Consider the following 17883-nt stretch of genomic DNA (forward strand, 5'->3'; position numbering starts at 1 on the left):
AGCCCTGAACTTCCATGATTAATTAGCCCTGCTTTCACCAGTGAGAAGTTCAAACACCTGAATTCTCCTATGTATGAAACAAAAGTCTGTTTATATTGGGCTTTTAAAAAACCTGCTCTTCTCCCTCTCCTCAGCCTCATCTCCTGAGACTTACCTCTGTGCTGGATCCGCTTGCCTGCTTGGCAGTCAAACTTTGACTCACTGCTCAGTCTTTGATCCCAAACTGTGTTTTCTCTCTAACAACTGTCTGTTCTCTTCTCATTTCCTTAGCACACAGGTGGCTGAATTTAGGAGATGCTCAGTCACAGTGGGTGAGGTGGATTTGCTAGGAAAAGTGGAACCCTAGGGCAAAATAACCTTTGCATGCATAAATACGGAAAGTGGTTCTTTTCTTTACAAATGTCTGATTTGTACAAATACAAATAAAAACGCCTGGAAAAATGTATTCCAAAATTGACAGTGGTTTTTGTCGGGCAATGAAACTGAGGGATTGTTTTTTGTATTTTAAATACTCCAGTTCACGTTTTCTAATTTTCCACAATAGAAATATGTTATCTACTTGTGTAACACAAAGGGATAATATAGATACTTTACGGGTATTTTATGTGTAGTATCACAACTCCAAACCAGGTTGCTGATGACCAAGGGAAATGATAACTGTACTCTGTGTCTAACACTTGATGGGACAGTAGGAGAACTGGTCAGATTAGGAAAAGTCTGACTTTATTAAGGGGTTTTTTTTTTTTTTTAAGTGGAGGGGAAGGAGATGAGGGCATTCTCATAGTGTATAGAGGGAAAAATCCAGTCTGCTTAGAAGAGGACACTTTTTGAGACACGAGGGCTAGCCATCATAACAATATATAAATGGTGACTATATAAATACACTAAATGTATGGTAGAAAAGCAAACAACCACTACTCCGAGTTAGTCCTTACAAATAGCTAGAATTCTCCTGAACAAATGAAAAAATGTGTTGTAGATGACACAGCTGAATTGGGACTATGCTCACGAAGGGCCTCAGAAGTCCAGAGAACTCAGCAGTGAACCCACTTAAACAGAAGCTCTTGCATATCTAAAGGCGTTTTAACCTTAAACTTGTCCATCATCTTGGGAATGATTGTAACTGTGTAGATCTAAACAGTTCTAGAAGTTTCCTCTTGGATCTGCCTTTAGAACTAGGTCACAAACTAGTCACACGAAAAAATCAATCTCTTCATAATTTTTTAGCCTTGTCTTATGAATGTCTTTTTTGGCCATTCATGACGCTTTTGGCCACTAGAGGGTGGATTCTACCTATGATCTATATCAGCTAAAGGGAAAAAAATGTTGGGAGTTAACGAAAAGGGAAATGTGTTTTACAAAAGGGAAATATATGGCACGAGAGGATGCAAATACTTAAAGAAGAAATATTGTTTCCTTTAACAAGAAAGCTTAACATTCATCTATTTCTCTATAGTTTACAAATTCACCAATGTGCCCTATAAACATACAGTAGCTACAGTTAAAATTATCCGTGATAAAGTAGCCTATTTTTCTCACTGACTCGCTATAAAAATTATTTTTAAAAATGTAAATGCTTGTAACACCATGGCTAAAGCACCAGGATTCAAGATTAAGTGTAACGACAAGATAGCATTTTCAACTTGATTTTCAAGATTATTGCGGTATGTGTGTTTAGCTATAAACAGTAAGTAAATTATTTTAATGGCATAATCTTATAACCTCATTGATTATCTAGGATGTTTATAAACACATGTAAAAATGACTTGGCTTGTAGTTGAGTTGAGGTGGAGGGTGAGGAGATCTGGAAAAGAAAAAGTAGGCATAAAGCCCTCACATTCTAGAGGTTTTTAGTATGAAACAAACACACCAAGATGGACACGGGGCCCAGCACAGGCAACAGATGGGTGACAGGGCAAAATCAAAAAGTAGGGTTCTAATAGGCACTTGGGAAAGAAAATAAAACCTAGATGACTATTTTCACGCAAGTATGTATGCTAACAAAGCGGAATTTTAAAAGGTTAAAGTACAGGGAAGTTTTTTAAATGTTTTATTCCTTTTATTTCACAAACTATGGTTAAATTTGATTTTAATTTGCCGCTCACCCAGTGATCACGGCATAGTCTTTCGCGCCGTTTGCCCTCACGAGGGCGTGTGTCTGTGTTCGTCACACTAGACCAGTGGTCCACACAGTGTGGTCCCCAGACCAGCAGCATCTGCATCACCTGGGAGCTTGTTAGAAATGTAAGTTCGCAGGCCACACCCAAGACCTATTGAATCAGAAACTGCAGGTGGGGTCCAGAGCTCTGAGATTTACTAAGCCCTCTACCTGATTCTGATCAGCACACTCAAGTTTAAGAATACCTGAGTTATAGAATAGCAATGCACACAACATCTCCCACCAACTTCCGATTCTCAAAAATGCAAGGAAATTTTAAGAGTTACGTATGGCAAGGGCTAGACATGGCACGGTAATGCTTTGTAATAGCCATGGGCTCCCCTCAGCCTATCAATAAACCAACCATAAAACACACAGTCAGAACGTGCACCAGTCACAGGCATAGAAATAAACCAACAGTGAAACGTGCAGTCAGATAACCTGCCAGCCACAGACACGGAGACTAAACAAAATTACATTCCTCTCGGAATTTGCTTCAGGGAAGAAAGCGATGCAAAGAAATTCCAAACCAACAGCAGATGCCAAATTTGAAAAGGAAGGCCAAAATGAGGGAAGGTAATAAGGGTACAGAAGTGGCAAACATTTATAATTTCTCACTGTGTGACTGGGAGTCAGCTATACCTATTCAGAAGGAGGAGAGATAAGTCTAAATTCAGATTAGTGAGCACAATTTTTTCCCACATACTCTTGTGCAGCTTCCTTGACCCATCGGAACAACATTTTAGCTGAAAAGAACACTATCAGAAAATGGCAGACAGAACTCATAGAAACAGAGTAGAATGATGGTTGCCAGGGGCTGGGGGTGGGGAAAACGGGGAGATGTTGGTCAAAGGTACAAACTTCCAGTTATAAGATGAATACATTCTGAGGACCTAATGTACAGCATGGCAATTATAGTTAATAATACTGTATTATATACCTCAAAGTTGCTAAGCATGTAGACCTTAAATGTTCTCACCACAAAAAAGAAACAGTAATTAGGAAGGTGTTAACTAACACTCTGGAGGTGATCATTCTGCAATATACACATGTATCAAATCAACACTCTGTACGCCTTAAACGTAAACAAGTTAGATGTCAATTAAATTTCAGTAAAGCTGAAAACAATTTTTAATTTAAAAATTTTAAGAAAATGGCCATCTACAAAGATTTTTATGAACCAAAAATTGGGAAAACATGATCTGACAAAGTTGTGCTGTTTCTAGTGATAAAATGCAGTCTCATGGAGACACAGTTTGGTGCCAAGGTGTTTGTGTGATGGAAAACAAAACTTGTGACTGGCATTTTTCCAGAAAATTCTGGTGCATGGACTCTGCAATGCAGACCGTAGATTTTTTTTTCCAGGTATATTTACTTTCACCCTCATATCACTGGGGACATTCAAAGAGACAATGTAACGGTGCAATCTTCTAACTCTCTATTATCAGTCATTGCCATTCTCAAGTAAACATGCTGAATCCTAAAGATTGTTAAACGCTATGGAAATGCGTCATAGTCATTCAAGAGTATTTTCAGAAGCACACACCCCCCACTTGGCCGCCATCCCCAAGGGCTGTAAACTCATAAGGGCCGAAGCTGACTCTTAGAGTTAGGACTTTAGCTAAAGAACTTCATGGAGAAAATTAACCACCAGAACTGTACCTCGAGGCAACCAGATTACAAAGAAAATTTCAAAATGTAAATAAATTGGAGTCAGAACTCAATAATTTTGGTAAATACTCAATTCTATTCCTATTGCCTCTACTGAATGAATATTAAGGATGCCTAATAATAATAAGGTATTTACTCATTTAGGAGGTCATAAAGCCGTGGAAAATCAAAGTTCTGGGCATCAGAGCTATCTCAGGCAGAGAACTAAAAAACAGAAGTCAAATATGAAGAGGAAAGATTATTACACTCGCCCATTCAACTATTTTTTTTCATAGCTAGTAAACTCAGTTTTATTTTTTAAAACTCTTCATCTACCACCTGCATATCTTTTGGAACACAGATTGTGTGTTCTGAACCCTGGCATGTTTCTAGACTGCTTCCCCTTCAGAAATACATAAATATTTGAAACCATTACTATGAAAAGAATAAAGTCAAGAGGCAAAACAGTCCCAAGACAGTGTTACTTTTAAAAATTATTTGAGATTATCTGCACCTCTGTTCCTCTTTGAAGCAAACATAAATTTTGTGATTTTTTTTCTATTGGGAAATTTGATATTTTCAAACATATAAAAGCTCTGTGGAAGAGGAGTTTCTTTAATTAGGTGCATCCAGCAGACAGCAGGTCAAGTGAAATCATAAGTCTCAGTTACAGGTAGCCCTCAGCATCGATTGTGAAGCCGCTGAATCTGCAGTGAAACAAAACCAGAAATGGCTCACCTACCTACGAGCAGTTCAATTTCTTTGGAAGTCAAAGTCGTGCTGCTCTGTGCTGGGAAGTCAGAAACTATTGCTCAAAAGTCACTCGGACCACAATCAAGGCCACTCCTCAAGCATGGCTTTGAGGTGTCCTCTTGGAGCCCTGAAATTCGGTCCTACTCAATTCTAAGCCCAAAGCCCTTTCCATCACACCTGGTATCAGAGGCAAGGCATGCCAAATTTCAATTCTCAATTTCCAAATTCCCAGACATTCTCAGCAAGCCAAAAAATGTTAGCAATCGGATCACAGTAACTTCCAACCACAACGCAAGAGTCAATGGCTCAGTTACAAAACAGTTTTAAACAAGTCCCCATCTGACTTCCATGGCCAAGAGCTTGATAAGAATTTCCTGAAATTATGTGTTGGCAGTGCTTCAAACAGAGCCATCCTCAGAAACGCACTGGTTAGTGATGTAAGCTGTTATCAGCTGCCACTTCCGACTTCCATTCCAGGTAAGAAGATGTAAAGTGATTTCTGACCTCCTCGCAGACCATGCCAATTCCTACCGCCAGGAGGTAAATCTCATACCTTTTCAACAAGAGTTCAGCCAAGAATGCATTCTGAATGATTTGAATTTGAAGTGCTGCTGTGGGGGCAGAAATCCCTCCTAATTAAAGGCCAGTTCATTAACACTTTCATCCATATGGATTAGGCATTTACAGCGAGGTTAAATAGACTGTGGATAGATTTTTAATGTCAAGAATCTCATCAAAATTCCTTATGCGGCACCAGCAAGTGCCCTTCACTCATTACCACTGTCCTTCCCGCCCTCGTATTAATCCCTCAGGTCACTAGCCTAAATTAGAAGGCAAATATCACAAAGTCTCCCTGAACACGCCCCAGAAATTAGAATCGAAACAAAATGGTGATGAAGAACGGCCGCGGGGGTAATTGTGAACACCACTAGGACAGGTCCCTTAGTGTCTGGCCGTCTAGGCAAGTCTGACTCGGCTCCTCGCCTCTGGGCAATGTCCCCCCCGCCCCCCCACTGCATCCTGCCCTCCCAGGAACTTCCATGGCTCGGCCTTTCCCAGAGACCCTCCCAGTCCCAGCGGCCTCCTCCAACCTCTTCTGCTGCTGCCTCTAGCCCCCGCCTCAGTGCAAGAATTCCCTAACACTCTCACCAATCTTTCCCCTTTCGGTTTATACTCTCGCCCCATCTATCTTAATAGTTCCCTTGACTTTCTCTAGCACCCACACACCAGGAACTCCATCCTTACCTCCCTGGTGTCAGGCTCAGGCCCCAATGCCAGTAGCAAATAACAACTATTTACTGGCATATCCGCTTGGTTGGCCTGCCATTCCCAAAGGCCTTCTGCACGTTTCCCTGCTTCTCTGAGTTACCCAAGTTAAAGCCTCACCAATACCTTTGACTCTACGCTCACCTCTGGTCCCTACAGTCAACTGACAACCAAACTCAGAGGACTCAACTCCTCAAACAGATTTCAGGTCCCTCCTTCCAATTCCCACCGCCGTAAGTTCAAGACCTCACTTCCACTCGCCTGAGCTTTCTGACTGATCTCCTGTCTCATCATCTTTTCTTGACTGTAATATCTAATTCTATCAAAAGAATCTTTCTGAAAGTCACCCAATCTTTCTTGAAATCACCCAATTCCATCAAAACAATCTTTCAAAAACATAGATCCGCTCACATACACTGCTAATGCAAAATGCTTCCAAGTCTTCATTTTCTGAACTCCTTAGCACCTAGATTCACCCCAATCTGCCCCAATCAGCGTTTTCAGCCTTACTGCCCATCACTGCATCCAGTGGATCTTATCCTGCAGCCAACTGGATCTCCTGTTCTCTGAACTTCCCCCCCACCCTACCTAGGACTTTTGTTCCATAGCAACCTTCCCCCATGTATAAATCCAAACAACATTTCAGTTTCCAATTCACTGGAAATTCTAACTGAACTATTGTTAATATGAAACTTCAACCACTTGGAACACTCAGTATTTTAAGCATTTTACTCAGTTAAGTCCTGCCAATGCTCTCAAACCAAAGGCCACCAGGGACAAAACTGTAGTTGATGCAGTTGGGTTTCTTACTCATTGCAGCAAGGGGAATCTTGGGGTGCCTCAGTCAGAGGGTGTTAGACGGGGCTTATTATAGGATTTGAACTCCGGTTGGGTGATTTGGGAAGGAGTCACTCTGGATGTTGTCAGGAAGCAGGAGAAATTCTATGCTTGAGTATTGCAATGAATCTTGTCTATGGGTGGGAGTAGGCTAGAGCAAGGCTAAAGCTGTAACTCGTGAACAAGCAGCTGGCCCTCATTTTATTTGCAATCAAGGGGGATGTTTGGTATTTTGTGGGTTGCATGGTGACCTTGTTTTTATCTGTACTTAGACAAAATTATGACACGGTCTTGTTTGTCTCACTTTATCATGGCCTATGAGTGACCGAGTCTGAGGTCAGTGTTCAGTGTGGGTGTTTACGTCTTCATGTCCAACAGGAGACACCACAGCCCAGCTGTGATCGCCAGGTCAGCTCCTAACAACTCCAAGGCCTGCTTGTAAGTGTCCAACAAGCCCCCAGACGTCAGGACCTGACATCTTTCTCAATTCTTAGTGTCTCAATTCTCTTCTCTTTCTCAATTCTTCTCTTTCTCAATTCTTAGTGTCATCATGATGTCAATGTAGAGATTTAAACGTTTTCTTAGGTGAAGTACAGATTATGAAGAGCTGCTACAGCTGCAGCGAGGTAGACCGGATTCTATCTGGGTTCCCAATGGGGAGGACAGTTATCGTATTTCAAAATATAACAGAGGAAGGGCATGATAATAGGATTAGGATGTGGAGAATGGAGGCAATATATTCTATAAAAGCAATGATACTCAAGAATAATACGATATACAGATTGGGACCCTCCTAGAGCATGTTAAACACAAGAAGTGACTTCATCTAAGTAAACCTGGTAAGGTTTCCTAGTTAATAAAACATGAAAATTATCCACTGTGCTTATCCAAGAATCTAAATGCAATTAGGCATTCATTATCAAGCTAAATGTTTTCATACCATTGTTGGTGTACCTTTTTCTTTACTGCTGTTAACTTGCTATTTAAATCCTGACCATTAAGTCTTATCTTCGATTCTGTTTCCAGCAGACACTATCAGAGTGCTGATATTGCTAAGTCTGAGTCTAACAGAAGGCAGCAATGCCAACTGCGTCTTTTAGGCCATCCCGACCAGAAATGCAGCCATATGGAAGGACGTCAAAAATAGAAAAAAACAGTACCTGAGATTCTTATAATTTCCTTTAAAAAAATTCATTTGGAAAAAATCTAAACATCCTTTCTTTAATAGTCTGGATGGTCTAATTGAGTTGCCAGCCCTATGATGGAGGAGAATCAGCAGAGGTACATAGACAGCAACTTGTCCCAGGTCTGCCCTAGGACAACTGATAAGCATCTAAAGTTATTCATGAAAAAAAAAAAAAAAAGAAAACTGTTATTTGTATTTCCATGTAAAAATCCTCTAATGCCTCATACTATAAACTCCTTAAATAGTAACTTAAGGCACACTCTGTAAGGCAAGTTTCATTCAATTCAACAAACAAGGTTAGAGTAATAATAACTCAAGTGTATCAGGCAGGGGCCAAGACCAGTGAACTCAGGCAAACCACTTCCCTTCTTCCCAGAGATTCCTCCCAGGACTGGTCAGCACCCAAATGGCACCTCCAGATGCCACCACTGCTTTGAGAACATATGAGACATCATCTTCTACCTTCAGGGGCAGCAGCGGGTCCCAGGCGACTCCAGGCCCTGTGGCCCTGCTTCCCACACTGTTGGTTGGACTCCAAGTTCTCACTTTCTCCAGTCCTTGGGAGATTTTAATTTGTAATTTTTTTAGAGTACATGTGGCCTATCACTTAACACTGTCACTGAAAGATAACATTTCAGTGGTTACTCACTGCTGACATGTTATTATCTACTACTAAAATCCCATCAGAACTCCCTAGCCTGGTAAGCTATAAATGAGGTTTGAAAATAAAGCACCTGGCAAATCTGATTTGCTGTCATCCAAATGGCATTTTGTCAGATGGGAGCTAATTATCAACCTGACATGATTTCAATCTGCTGCCATTTTATGCAAGGGGCCTGCTTGCTCTCTATAAAGAAGATCAGGCTTGCCACTCTTCAGCAAGACACCCAATTTCACCTACACTCATGAGATTCTTCTGTTATGCAAACTAGTGGTAAAGCAATTACCTGCTCCGAAAGATTAAGACTAGAAATTTCGCATTCATAGAATTGTCATTTTCACCTCTTAGAGTGTAAATTCTTGCCAGATGTTAAGATGCTTTTTTTTATTTCACACAATGTCACCTAATGATCTGAGGAAGCAACCCCTCTAAAAGCAATTTTATCTCCCAACTTTGATGAGAGAGCTTTGACAGAGCTTCAGGGCTCTACCCCGGGGGACTGCCTACTAAATGCAGGCATCCAGGAATGGAACACACATTTCTTCAGGCTTTTCAAGGCTCCTTAGAGGCTGGGCATTGGCTCTACCAAGCTAAATGCTCCAAATGGACACGAATGAAGGTTGAGCAGAGAACAGCAGAGGGGAAAGAGGAACTTCAACAGGAGACACGTCACCCTTTTGGCTTAAGGAAAAGTGTCGGAATCTCCATGGATAGAAGGAAACAGTCACGCTTACTACTCCATGAGAGGAAATGTACTGCGTGTCTCTCGTCTAACGCTCTTACACACAACAGAAGATCATGGTCAGCAGGAAGACGTGGTCAGTAACGTGTCCCAGGTCTAGTCTGTGACCCCAACTGCAGCTGAACTCACGAGCATCTAAGACATTATTAGTGAAAGTAAACACCGAGGCCCAGAAATGCCCTGTAAATTCCTACAGGGACAGTCAACGAGCGGGGATCTCATGGGTCCTTCCTCCCACCCTCAGTTACTGCTCCCTGGGCGGACAGAGAGACAGTAGGCACGTATTTTCTACTCAGGACCATGTAAGCATCTGCACACATGTTGACAGACTCTACTTGATATTACTAAAAAGCCACATGTATCTTTAAATAACTACATCCCATTTCATGTTTTAAAAATACACCAACTAGATATAAGGGCAAGTTTAATACGTTTAAGAACGGAAGTCAGAGGAGAAGGGGAGGAGGAACAAAGCCGCCTCCCGGTCCTGTGACATGTGATTCTTCCCCCTGGGCTCACTGAGGGAAGGAACCAGGACTCCCAGGAGACATGTGCGGAGGATGTTCTGAGGTTCTGCTCCAGATGGTGGCCAAGGGGACTATTATTACCCTGTGTGTTATGACATCCAGAGCGGGGCGTTGGGAGCAGCGTGCTCATGAGTCATGACATGAGGAAGACTGTTCTCCCGGGACAAGTGCAGCTTATTTCATCTGCAAACACAAAGTGGTCTTGGGGCCCCACTTTCCCAACAGGCAAGGGCACCGCGCTGCCCGGGCTCCTCCTCAGCTCCCTGATGCCATGGCACGTGCCTGCAAGGCACATGGAAGAACACTGGCCCCCAAGGGGGCAGCGGCTCCCATCTCCCAGGGGAGGACGAGTGTACATGCAGAAAAGTGTCCTCGTGTCATGTGTAGGGTTGAAGAAACTCCTTCCCCACGAGGTTTATGCAAAACCCCCAAATGTTACTGGGATGGTTAATTTCACGTGTCAACTTGGCTAAGCCACAGGACCCGAATATTTGGTCAAACACCAGTCTAGATGTTGTAGTGAAGGTAGTTTTTAGATGAGATTAGCATTTACGTCAGTAGGCTCTGATTAAATCCATTACCCTCCAGAATGTGGGTGGGCCTCATCCAATCGGTTGAAGGTCTTAAGACCAAAGACTGAGGTTTCCCGAGGAAGGAGGAATTCGGGCTCAAGACTGTCATGTAGACGCCTTGCCTGAGCTGCCAGGCTGCCAGCTGGCACTACATTTTGAACTTGCCAGTCCTCACAACTGCCTGAGTCAATTCCTTAAAATCGAGCAAGTTCTCTCCCTCCCTCTCCGCCTCTCTCTCCCTCTCTCTTTCTCTCTCTTCCGTTTCTCTGGAGAATCCTGCTAATGCAATTACCAGGCAGATTCAACAGCCCCATCCCCTCTGTATTTTAGAACAGAAAGGAAAGGGGCACTTGGCAAAATATCAATCCCATGATTGTTTACAAGACCAGAGAATCAAAACGTCTACATGAAAGAGGCTTTTCAATACCCTTCAAATGCTTAGTTGCTTTTCCCACTCACCCCTTTAGGTGACTCATGAGTATGAGACGTGCCCCTTGAGAGTTCCACACCAGGCACAGGACAGTGGGCCCAGGGCACCTGGGTTGGAATCCGGACTCAGCCCCTGAGTGGGCGTGTGGCCACCAGCACGTGGCTGCAGCAGGAATGAGGCATTTCATACCTCGGGGAGATGCGGCTCAACAATATCCCCCCCGGCAGAAGGGCACTAAAAGGACCAGAGATGTGAGGCACTCAGCTCAGAACCTAGAAAGATTAAGCTCACTAAACGGTAGCTTATTGTTATACAGAAGTTACTAACAAAACACACTTCCTCCTACCCCTCAACGGGGAGAGAGACACACACAAGGATAATTAAGATAACGTTTTAAAGACCAGGAAAGGGATACTGTGGCTGATTGAGGGAACTCAGAGGAAGGAAAGCTGATTCAGCCCCAGAAGGGGAAGTGTGCAGGTGAGATGGGGTGACAGGGGAGCTGGCACCCCAGGTGGAGGGCGCTGCCTGGGCAGAACCAGGAGTCAAGCAAACCAGGGGACTGGCCGGCCATACTGATGCTCCAGAGACGGGGGGCCAGGGGGGATCACTGTGCTGAGAAACATTCTAAAGGGCCAGATCCTGCAAGGATGCAGACGCGGGCAGCACAGAAACCAGAGGAAAGGGGGAGCTGCCCCGTGTGCGTTTTCGCAGACCACACCAGGAGGCTGTGCGGACACAGACTTTAACGAGTAACCGCTCTGACTTCTGAGCGTCAAAACTTTCACAATAAGCAATCAGCGATACCAATACAGAAGAACATTTGGAAAGTAAATGACGGAACTTCTGAACATTTACACAGGAAGTCACAGGTCCTCTAACACAGACTGTGCCCCGAGTAAGAATTTTAAAAGATGATAAAATTCTGAATGCCTCGAGTAAGAATTTTAAAAGATGATAAAATTCTGAATGGACTGCATTCTGCTTTGCATGCACATTAAAATGAAAAACGTTCCGTTAACCTCAGAACCTACTCATAAAAGACATGTAATACAGTAAAAGCTCTGGAGTGACCTATAGTCAATTGTCCAAAATAATTAAGCTGTTACAAGATTAAGCCTGTTTTTAATTTTCTTCGTTTTGCTTACTTGTATTTTCTTCTTTTTCTACAATGACTGTGAAATGCTCATGAAAAGGGGAAAGGGTGTTTTTCAAAGGCTGCCTAGGGGAAGTCTAAAAAGAAAGGGTGTCATACATGAGTGGGGTTCACTTAGACGAAAGGTAAACCCATACAGCGGCCCAACCTGTGCTCAGATGCAGAAGTTAAAAGGCTTTGAGACTGGAGAAAGAAAGGACTTTCGGTCCATGCATCGTACCCACCTGGGTCACAGAGGCATTTATAGCTGGTGCCCACGCTGCGGCACGTGCCATGGGCGCAGGGGCTGAGCGCACAGAAGTCCACGAGCTGCGCGCAGGCTGGGCCCGTGAAGCCCGCGCTGCAGCTGCAGCCGAAGTGCAGCCCGTCGGCGTAGCAGGTCCCGTTGTTCTGGCAGGGCCCCGAGGCGCATGGGTCCACCTTCTCCTCGCAGGCAGAGCCCAGGTAGCCTGCGGGAAGATGCAGAAGTGGGGAGGGGTAAAAAAATTAAACTGCATTACACTTAATAACCAAGAAACTGGGGCTGCTGTTCTTAACTCTTCTCCATTGTGAATTGATTAATGCACAACCCAACAAGGTGGGTTTACTTAGCTTTGGTAACCGAGGGTTAAATTATGAAGCCCTGTGCTTCCATTTTGGTTGAAATATAAAACATATGATTGCTGAGATGTACAGATGGACAGGGACATACATATATTTACATGTGTACATGTGCACGTGTGTATGTATAGACTAGAAAGATGCCAAAAATAAATTAATGGTGATTCAGGAAGGTGGGATTGGGGTCAGTGGAGGGATTTCACCTCTTATTTAATACACAGTGCTGGGGGAATTTATTCCTTACTTTGTTTTAATAGATGAAGATATAATCCTGAATTTAAAAACTAAAACCCATATAAAATAGTAAACAATGACAAAATCTTTCTCCCATCTTTCTCCCTTTGTCCCTCACTCCCTTCTCTAGAAGCACCCACTGTTAGCAGTTTCTTGAATACATGCTTTTCAAAAATGTGGTTATTGTAATGAAAAACGAACTGTGGTGTAGTCATGCAATGCAATACTATTTGGCAACAAAAAGGAATTAAGTTCTGACATGTGCTCCAACATGGATGAACCTAAAAAACATATGCTAAGTGAAAGAAGCCAAATACAAAAGACCATATATTGTATAATTCCATTTATAAGGAATGTCCAGAAAAAGTAAATCTATAGATATAGAGAATAGATAAGTAGATGCCTGGGGCTGCTGTGGAAAGAGAAATTGACCAAAAATGGGCATGAAGGGTCTGCTAGGGTTGACGTAATGTCCTAATATTGGATTGTGAATTGTGGTGATGGCTGCACAACTTTGTATATTTACTAAAAAGCACGGAATTGTACTCTTAAAATGCATGAAATTTATGATATGTAAATGGTACCTCAATAAGGGTTTAATTTTAAAAAATTTTAAATGTACTTCTTGTGCAGCTGATTTTTATTTTGTTTTGTGTATGCGTTTCAGTATTCCTCAATTTAAAAAATCATACATACTCTTACTGTGTAGCACAGGAAACCATATTAAATATCTTATAATGAACTATGATAGAAAAGAATCTGAAATATATATATAACTAAATCATTTTGCTGTACAACAGAAACTAACACAACATTGTAAATCAACTATACTTCAATTTAAAAATTTTTTAAATTATACAGACATATATACGTGAATCTATAGGTCTGTGTGTCCAAGTAAGTCTTTAACGATACTTTGGTAAAACCTATTCTTTTAATATCTTAAGAGCAGTTTGAAAATTATATGAAGACTATTCAAGTTTTAGAAACAAATTTAAATAATTTTACTCATATACAGTTCTTATTCCAATATTCTACTTCGCTATTCTTATATAGATTTAAATTTATATTAACCATCTTCACACAGAACTCTCAGCAATATTGGTAATTTTTGTTGTTCAGGACACAGTGAATATATAAAACAACAAAAAAAATAGTTCCCAGACTTTATCTAAAGCATCACTCATAAATTGGCATAATCAACTTGATATTTTTCTGTACAGAAATAGAACATTTTTTTAAAAATCCAATGTTATTCAACATCTTATAAACTTCTCTGTAGCTTTGACATTTTAAATATCATACTAAAAATGTACCACACAATCAGTTTTAATAACACTTGAATTCTCCAAACAGCCCCTTTGCAGCCAAGAGTGGTATGTAACTCCATCCTTCATGAGATGTATTCCATCTCACTTTGAATGAAAAGAGCATACTTAAACACATTTCACCCTATGACAAACTGAACAACCAAGGCAAGTCCTGACCTCTCTCATCTTCTACTACCTCACCCCAAAAACAGGGCTGAAATTATTTTCTTCATAAAGTTGTTGTGGGTTCTAAAATGACATATATCAAAATTCCTAGAACAGTTCCCCGGTCCAATGCTGAATGAATGAATGAATGAAAGAACAATGGTAATAATAAAAGCAACAGCTGACATCCATTAGGGGCTGAGATGCACCAGACGGTTCTAAGCCTTCACATGCATTATTTCATTTAGCCCTGGGGTAACTGCATGATACAAGAACTATTAGTAGCCCCATTTTACAGATGAGATGACGATGACAGAGAAACGTGAGGTATCCTGTTCAAGTCTACGTAGCTAGTGGGTGGCAGCGCTCGGATACAAGGCCCAAGCTCTTAATTCTCCACTATACTGCACAGAAGAGAAGTCAATAACGCCCAATTAGGAAAATGTTATGATGTGTAAACATAACCAGGACTTGTGTTTCTATTCTGCTTGGATATTAGTGAAAGAAGAAATAAGAGACTCACCAATCAAGTCAAAATAAAGGAAGAATGAATTTTAGGAAACTAGTCACTCTACATTCACGTTGATATACTCGGTTACAAATATTAATATGATCCACATAGAATACTCCAAGTTGAAAGAATGGTGGATAAAAAGGTGAGGAGATGTGAAGGATCATGACTCTGGGGAGAGCCAATATTTCAATAAGGCCAAGAGGAGATGGAAAGCAAGCATAAATGAGGGCACTGGTCAGAGGCCAGATCATGAACATCTTACATGCCACACTAAGGAGATTGCACTTCATTCTAAGGTCACTGGACATCAACTATTTGCGTGTTTTTGATATGCTTAATTGCAAGCAACGTGGAGAGTGTATTAGTGGAGTCTGAGACTGGAAGGAGGAAACCAGGTGTTTACTAGAGTAACTGAAGTGAGAGGTCATAAGGACCAATTTGTAGCAATAGGGATAAAGAATGTGAGGCAGATTGGACAATTATTTTACAAGTAACATAACATTGTTAGTTCAGGGACCAATTGGATGGTGGAAGAACTGAAGAGAGGGCAGGGCCTAGGGACACAATGTAACAGGAGTCAAAAACTCAAATGCCAGCAGGAGTCCAGCAGACCATGTTGATGAAGGAAGCGGGCCAACTGTAAGGCAGTAGGGAGTGGCAGGGACTGTGGCAAACTGGAAAATTCATGGCCTTCCAAAGGGGGTGGCCACCACCTCCCTGCAACCAACTGCTGCCATTTGAATGTGAGGCCAGTTACCAGATCTTCTAAACTTTCAAGAAATATCTGAAATCCAGATTCTTGTTTGAACCCTTACTGTTTTAAAATGTTGATAAGTCATTTCTCTGGTAAATAAAACATATCTGAGGGTCCTGTTTATGTGGTTTCTCAGTGTGACTTAATGTTAAGCATGGGCTTTGGAGCCAAAAGGAACTGGGTTCAAAAACCATCTCTGCACACTAAACTGTGGGACCGTGGGCAAGTACTCAATCACCCTCATCTGTTTCATGGAGTAGAGATAGTAATGCCTACAACATATGGCTTTTATGATGCTTAAATGTAAAAATCTATGGCAAACATTTGGTACAGTGACTGGCAAATAGTCACTGTTTAATAAGAAGCAGCAATAATCACAGTGTGATTCCCAGGTTTTCCAGATTAGGAAACAATGTTGGTGGTGGTGTTACCAATTCCAATGGAAAATACAGGAGGAGATTCCCAGGGGAGGCTTATGATTCCCAGGGGAGGAACAGACAGACAGATGGACAGGTGGATGGATAGACAAATGGATGGACAGATGGATGGACAAGTTTTAAGAAAGATAGGAGGAAAACCAGGAGAGGAAGGTGTCACTGAAAACAATGGAAAAGAGAACATCAAAAAGGGAGTTGTCAAAAATGTCACCGAACTCTGCCTAGAAGCCAGGTGAGCTGGCCCAAGCTAGCCCGCTAGAAGACAAGAGACCTCATGAATCAAAGCAAGCCAGCCCAGTGAGCCCACCCAAGACCAGACAGCCACCAAGCAATCTGGCCTGTGACCGGCTGAAATACAGCCCAAATTGCCAACCCACAACAATCATGAGCTAAATAAATGATTGTTGTTTTAACCACAAAGTTTTGAGGTGGTTTGTTATGCAGCAAAAGCTAAATGATACAATGTAATAGGAGACACAGCATTACATCTAAATAGTAATGTGGGCCAGAAGGAAACTTTTGTTTTGCTTTGCTTTATGTAAAAGACTTGAAAGAGGAATTGATTATGTACTAGAAGAAACTTTAACTAAAGAAGGAATCAATAAATCCTTGTTGAATATCTAAAAGGTTCACTGCTGTTGAATCAGGAATCCTGCATTTTATTACTATTAAAATTTCCCTTTTCTTACCATTTCAAGAAAATAGAAAAACAAGATGAGATGCAAATAATATTTATATTTTCAGAGAATCCTAATATACCTCCGTATATACTGAAGAGAGAAGACACCTTTGACATATTATCCAGTCTAAAAATATATAATGTAATATAAAATGCCATTCTGTTATAAAGGATGATGACAAAGCAAAAATGAATTCAAGGTGTATCTCAATACACTTTATGGAGATGCATGTGATATAGGGTGATTATGGGATAATTTTCCTAGCTCACAAGATTATTAATGAACATTAAAAAAGGGATTCACAGATTAAATGCTGAGCCAGTTTTCAAAATACTATTTGTTATGGACTAAATGTTTGTGTCCCCTCAAAATTAATATGTTGAAGTCCTACCCCAAAATGTGATGGCATTAGGAGGTGGGGTCTTTGGGGGGTAATTAGGATTAGATGAGGGTGGAACCCCCATGATGGAATTAGTGACCTTGTAAGAAGAAGACACACCAGAGCTTCCTCTTTCTGCCACTAAAGACACAGCAAGAAGGCAGCCATCTGCAAGCGAGGAAGAGAGCCCTCACTAGAACCTGACCATGCTGGCATCCTTATCTCAGACTTCCCAGCCTCCATAACTGTGACAAATAAGTGTCTGTTGTTCAAGCCACCCAGTCAGTAGTATTTTGTTATGGAAGTTTGAGCTGACCAAGACACTGTTGCTTTGATCAGCAAATTCTCTATTTCCTTCTACCACCTAAGCAATTGTTACCCTCTTACTCATATAACATTGTTTTCTAAGTGACTCACATCTTCTTCAGCCACCTCTTAAATGACCTTCCTAAGAGAGAAAAGAACAAACTTTCATAACCCAAAGAATTGAGAGCCAGGAAACCAAAGCTTGAATCTTCTTACTAGTGTATGACCTTGAGCAAGGTACTTAATCATTTTGTGCTTTAATTTCCTTACCTAAAATATGGGGATGATCCCTGATGTGTAGGATCAAATAAAACTGTATGTGGAACTCAATAAATGTTGGATTCTCCTTCCTTTGAACAGTGCTTCTGGGGAAATTCCAAGTTGCCTGTGTCCAGAGTTTGTGGTTAGGGAAACTGGAAGGAAGCTGGCCTGTCAGCCAATCTCTGGAACACAATCAATTTCACATTTGCATGAATCCTTCATGGTGGAGTCCTGAGTACATCTAAGAGCGAGTGTCCTGGAATCAGAGGTGCTCACATACCTTTCTCTAAACACACACACAGTTA

General features: G+C 41.6%; 1 protein-coding gene across 1 annotated transcript in view; it reads right to left on the reverse strand.

Moving 5' to 3' along the window:
• Nucleotides 1-17883, reverse strand: part of DNER (delta/notch like EGF repeat containing) — a 326762-nt gene that overhangs the window by 62384 nt on the left and 246495 nt on the right. The window contains exon 8 of the mRNA XM_057551824.1: nucleotides 12163-12387. Within this exon, the coding sequence (XP_057407807.1) occupies nucleotides 12163-12387 (225 nt within the window). The remainder of the gene's footprint in view (nucleotides 1-12162; nucleotides 12388-17883) is intronic.

This window comes from Balaenoptera acutorostrata, chromosome 8 (assembly GCF_949987535.1).
Source record: "Balaenoptera acutorostrata chromosome 8, mBalAcu1.1, whole genome shotgun sequence".
In the NCBI taxonomy this organism is placed as follows: domain Eukaryota; kingdom Metazoa; phylum Chordata; class Mammalia; order Artiodactyla; family Balaenopteridae; genus Balaenoptera; species Balaenoptera acutorostrata.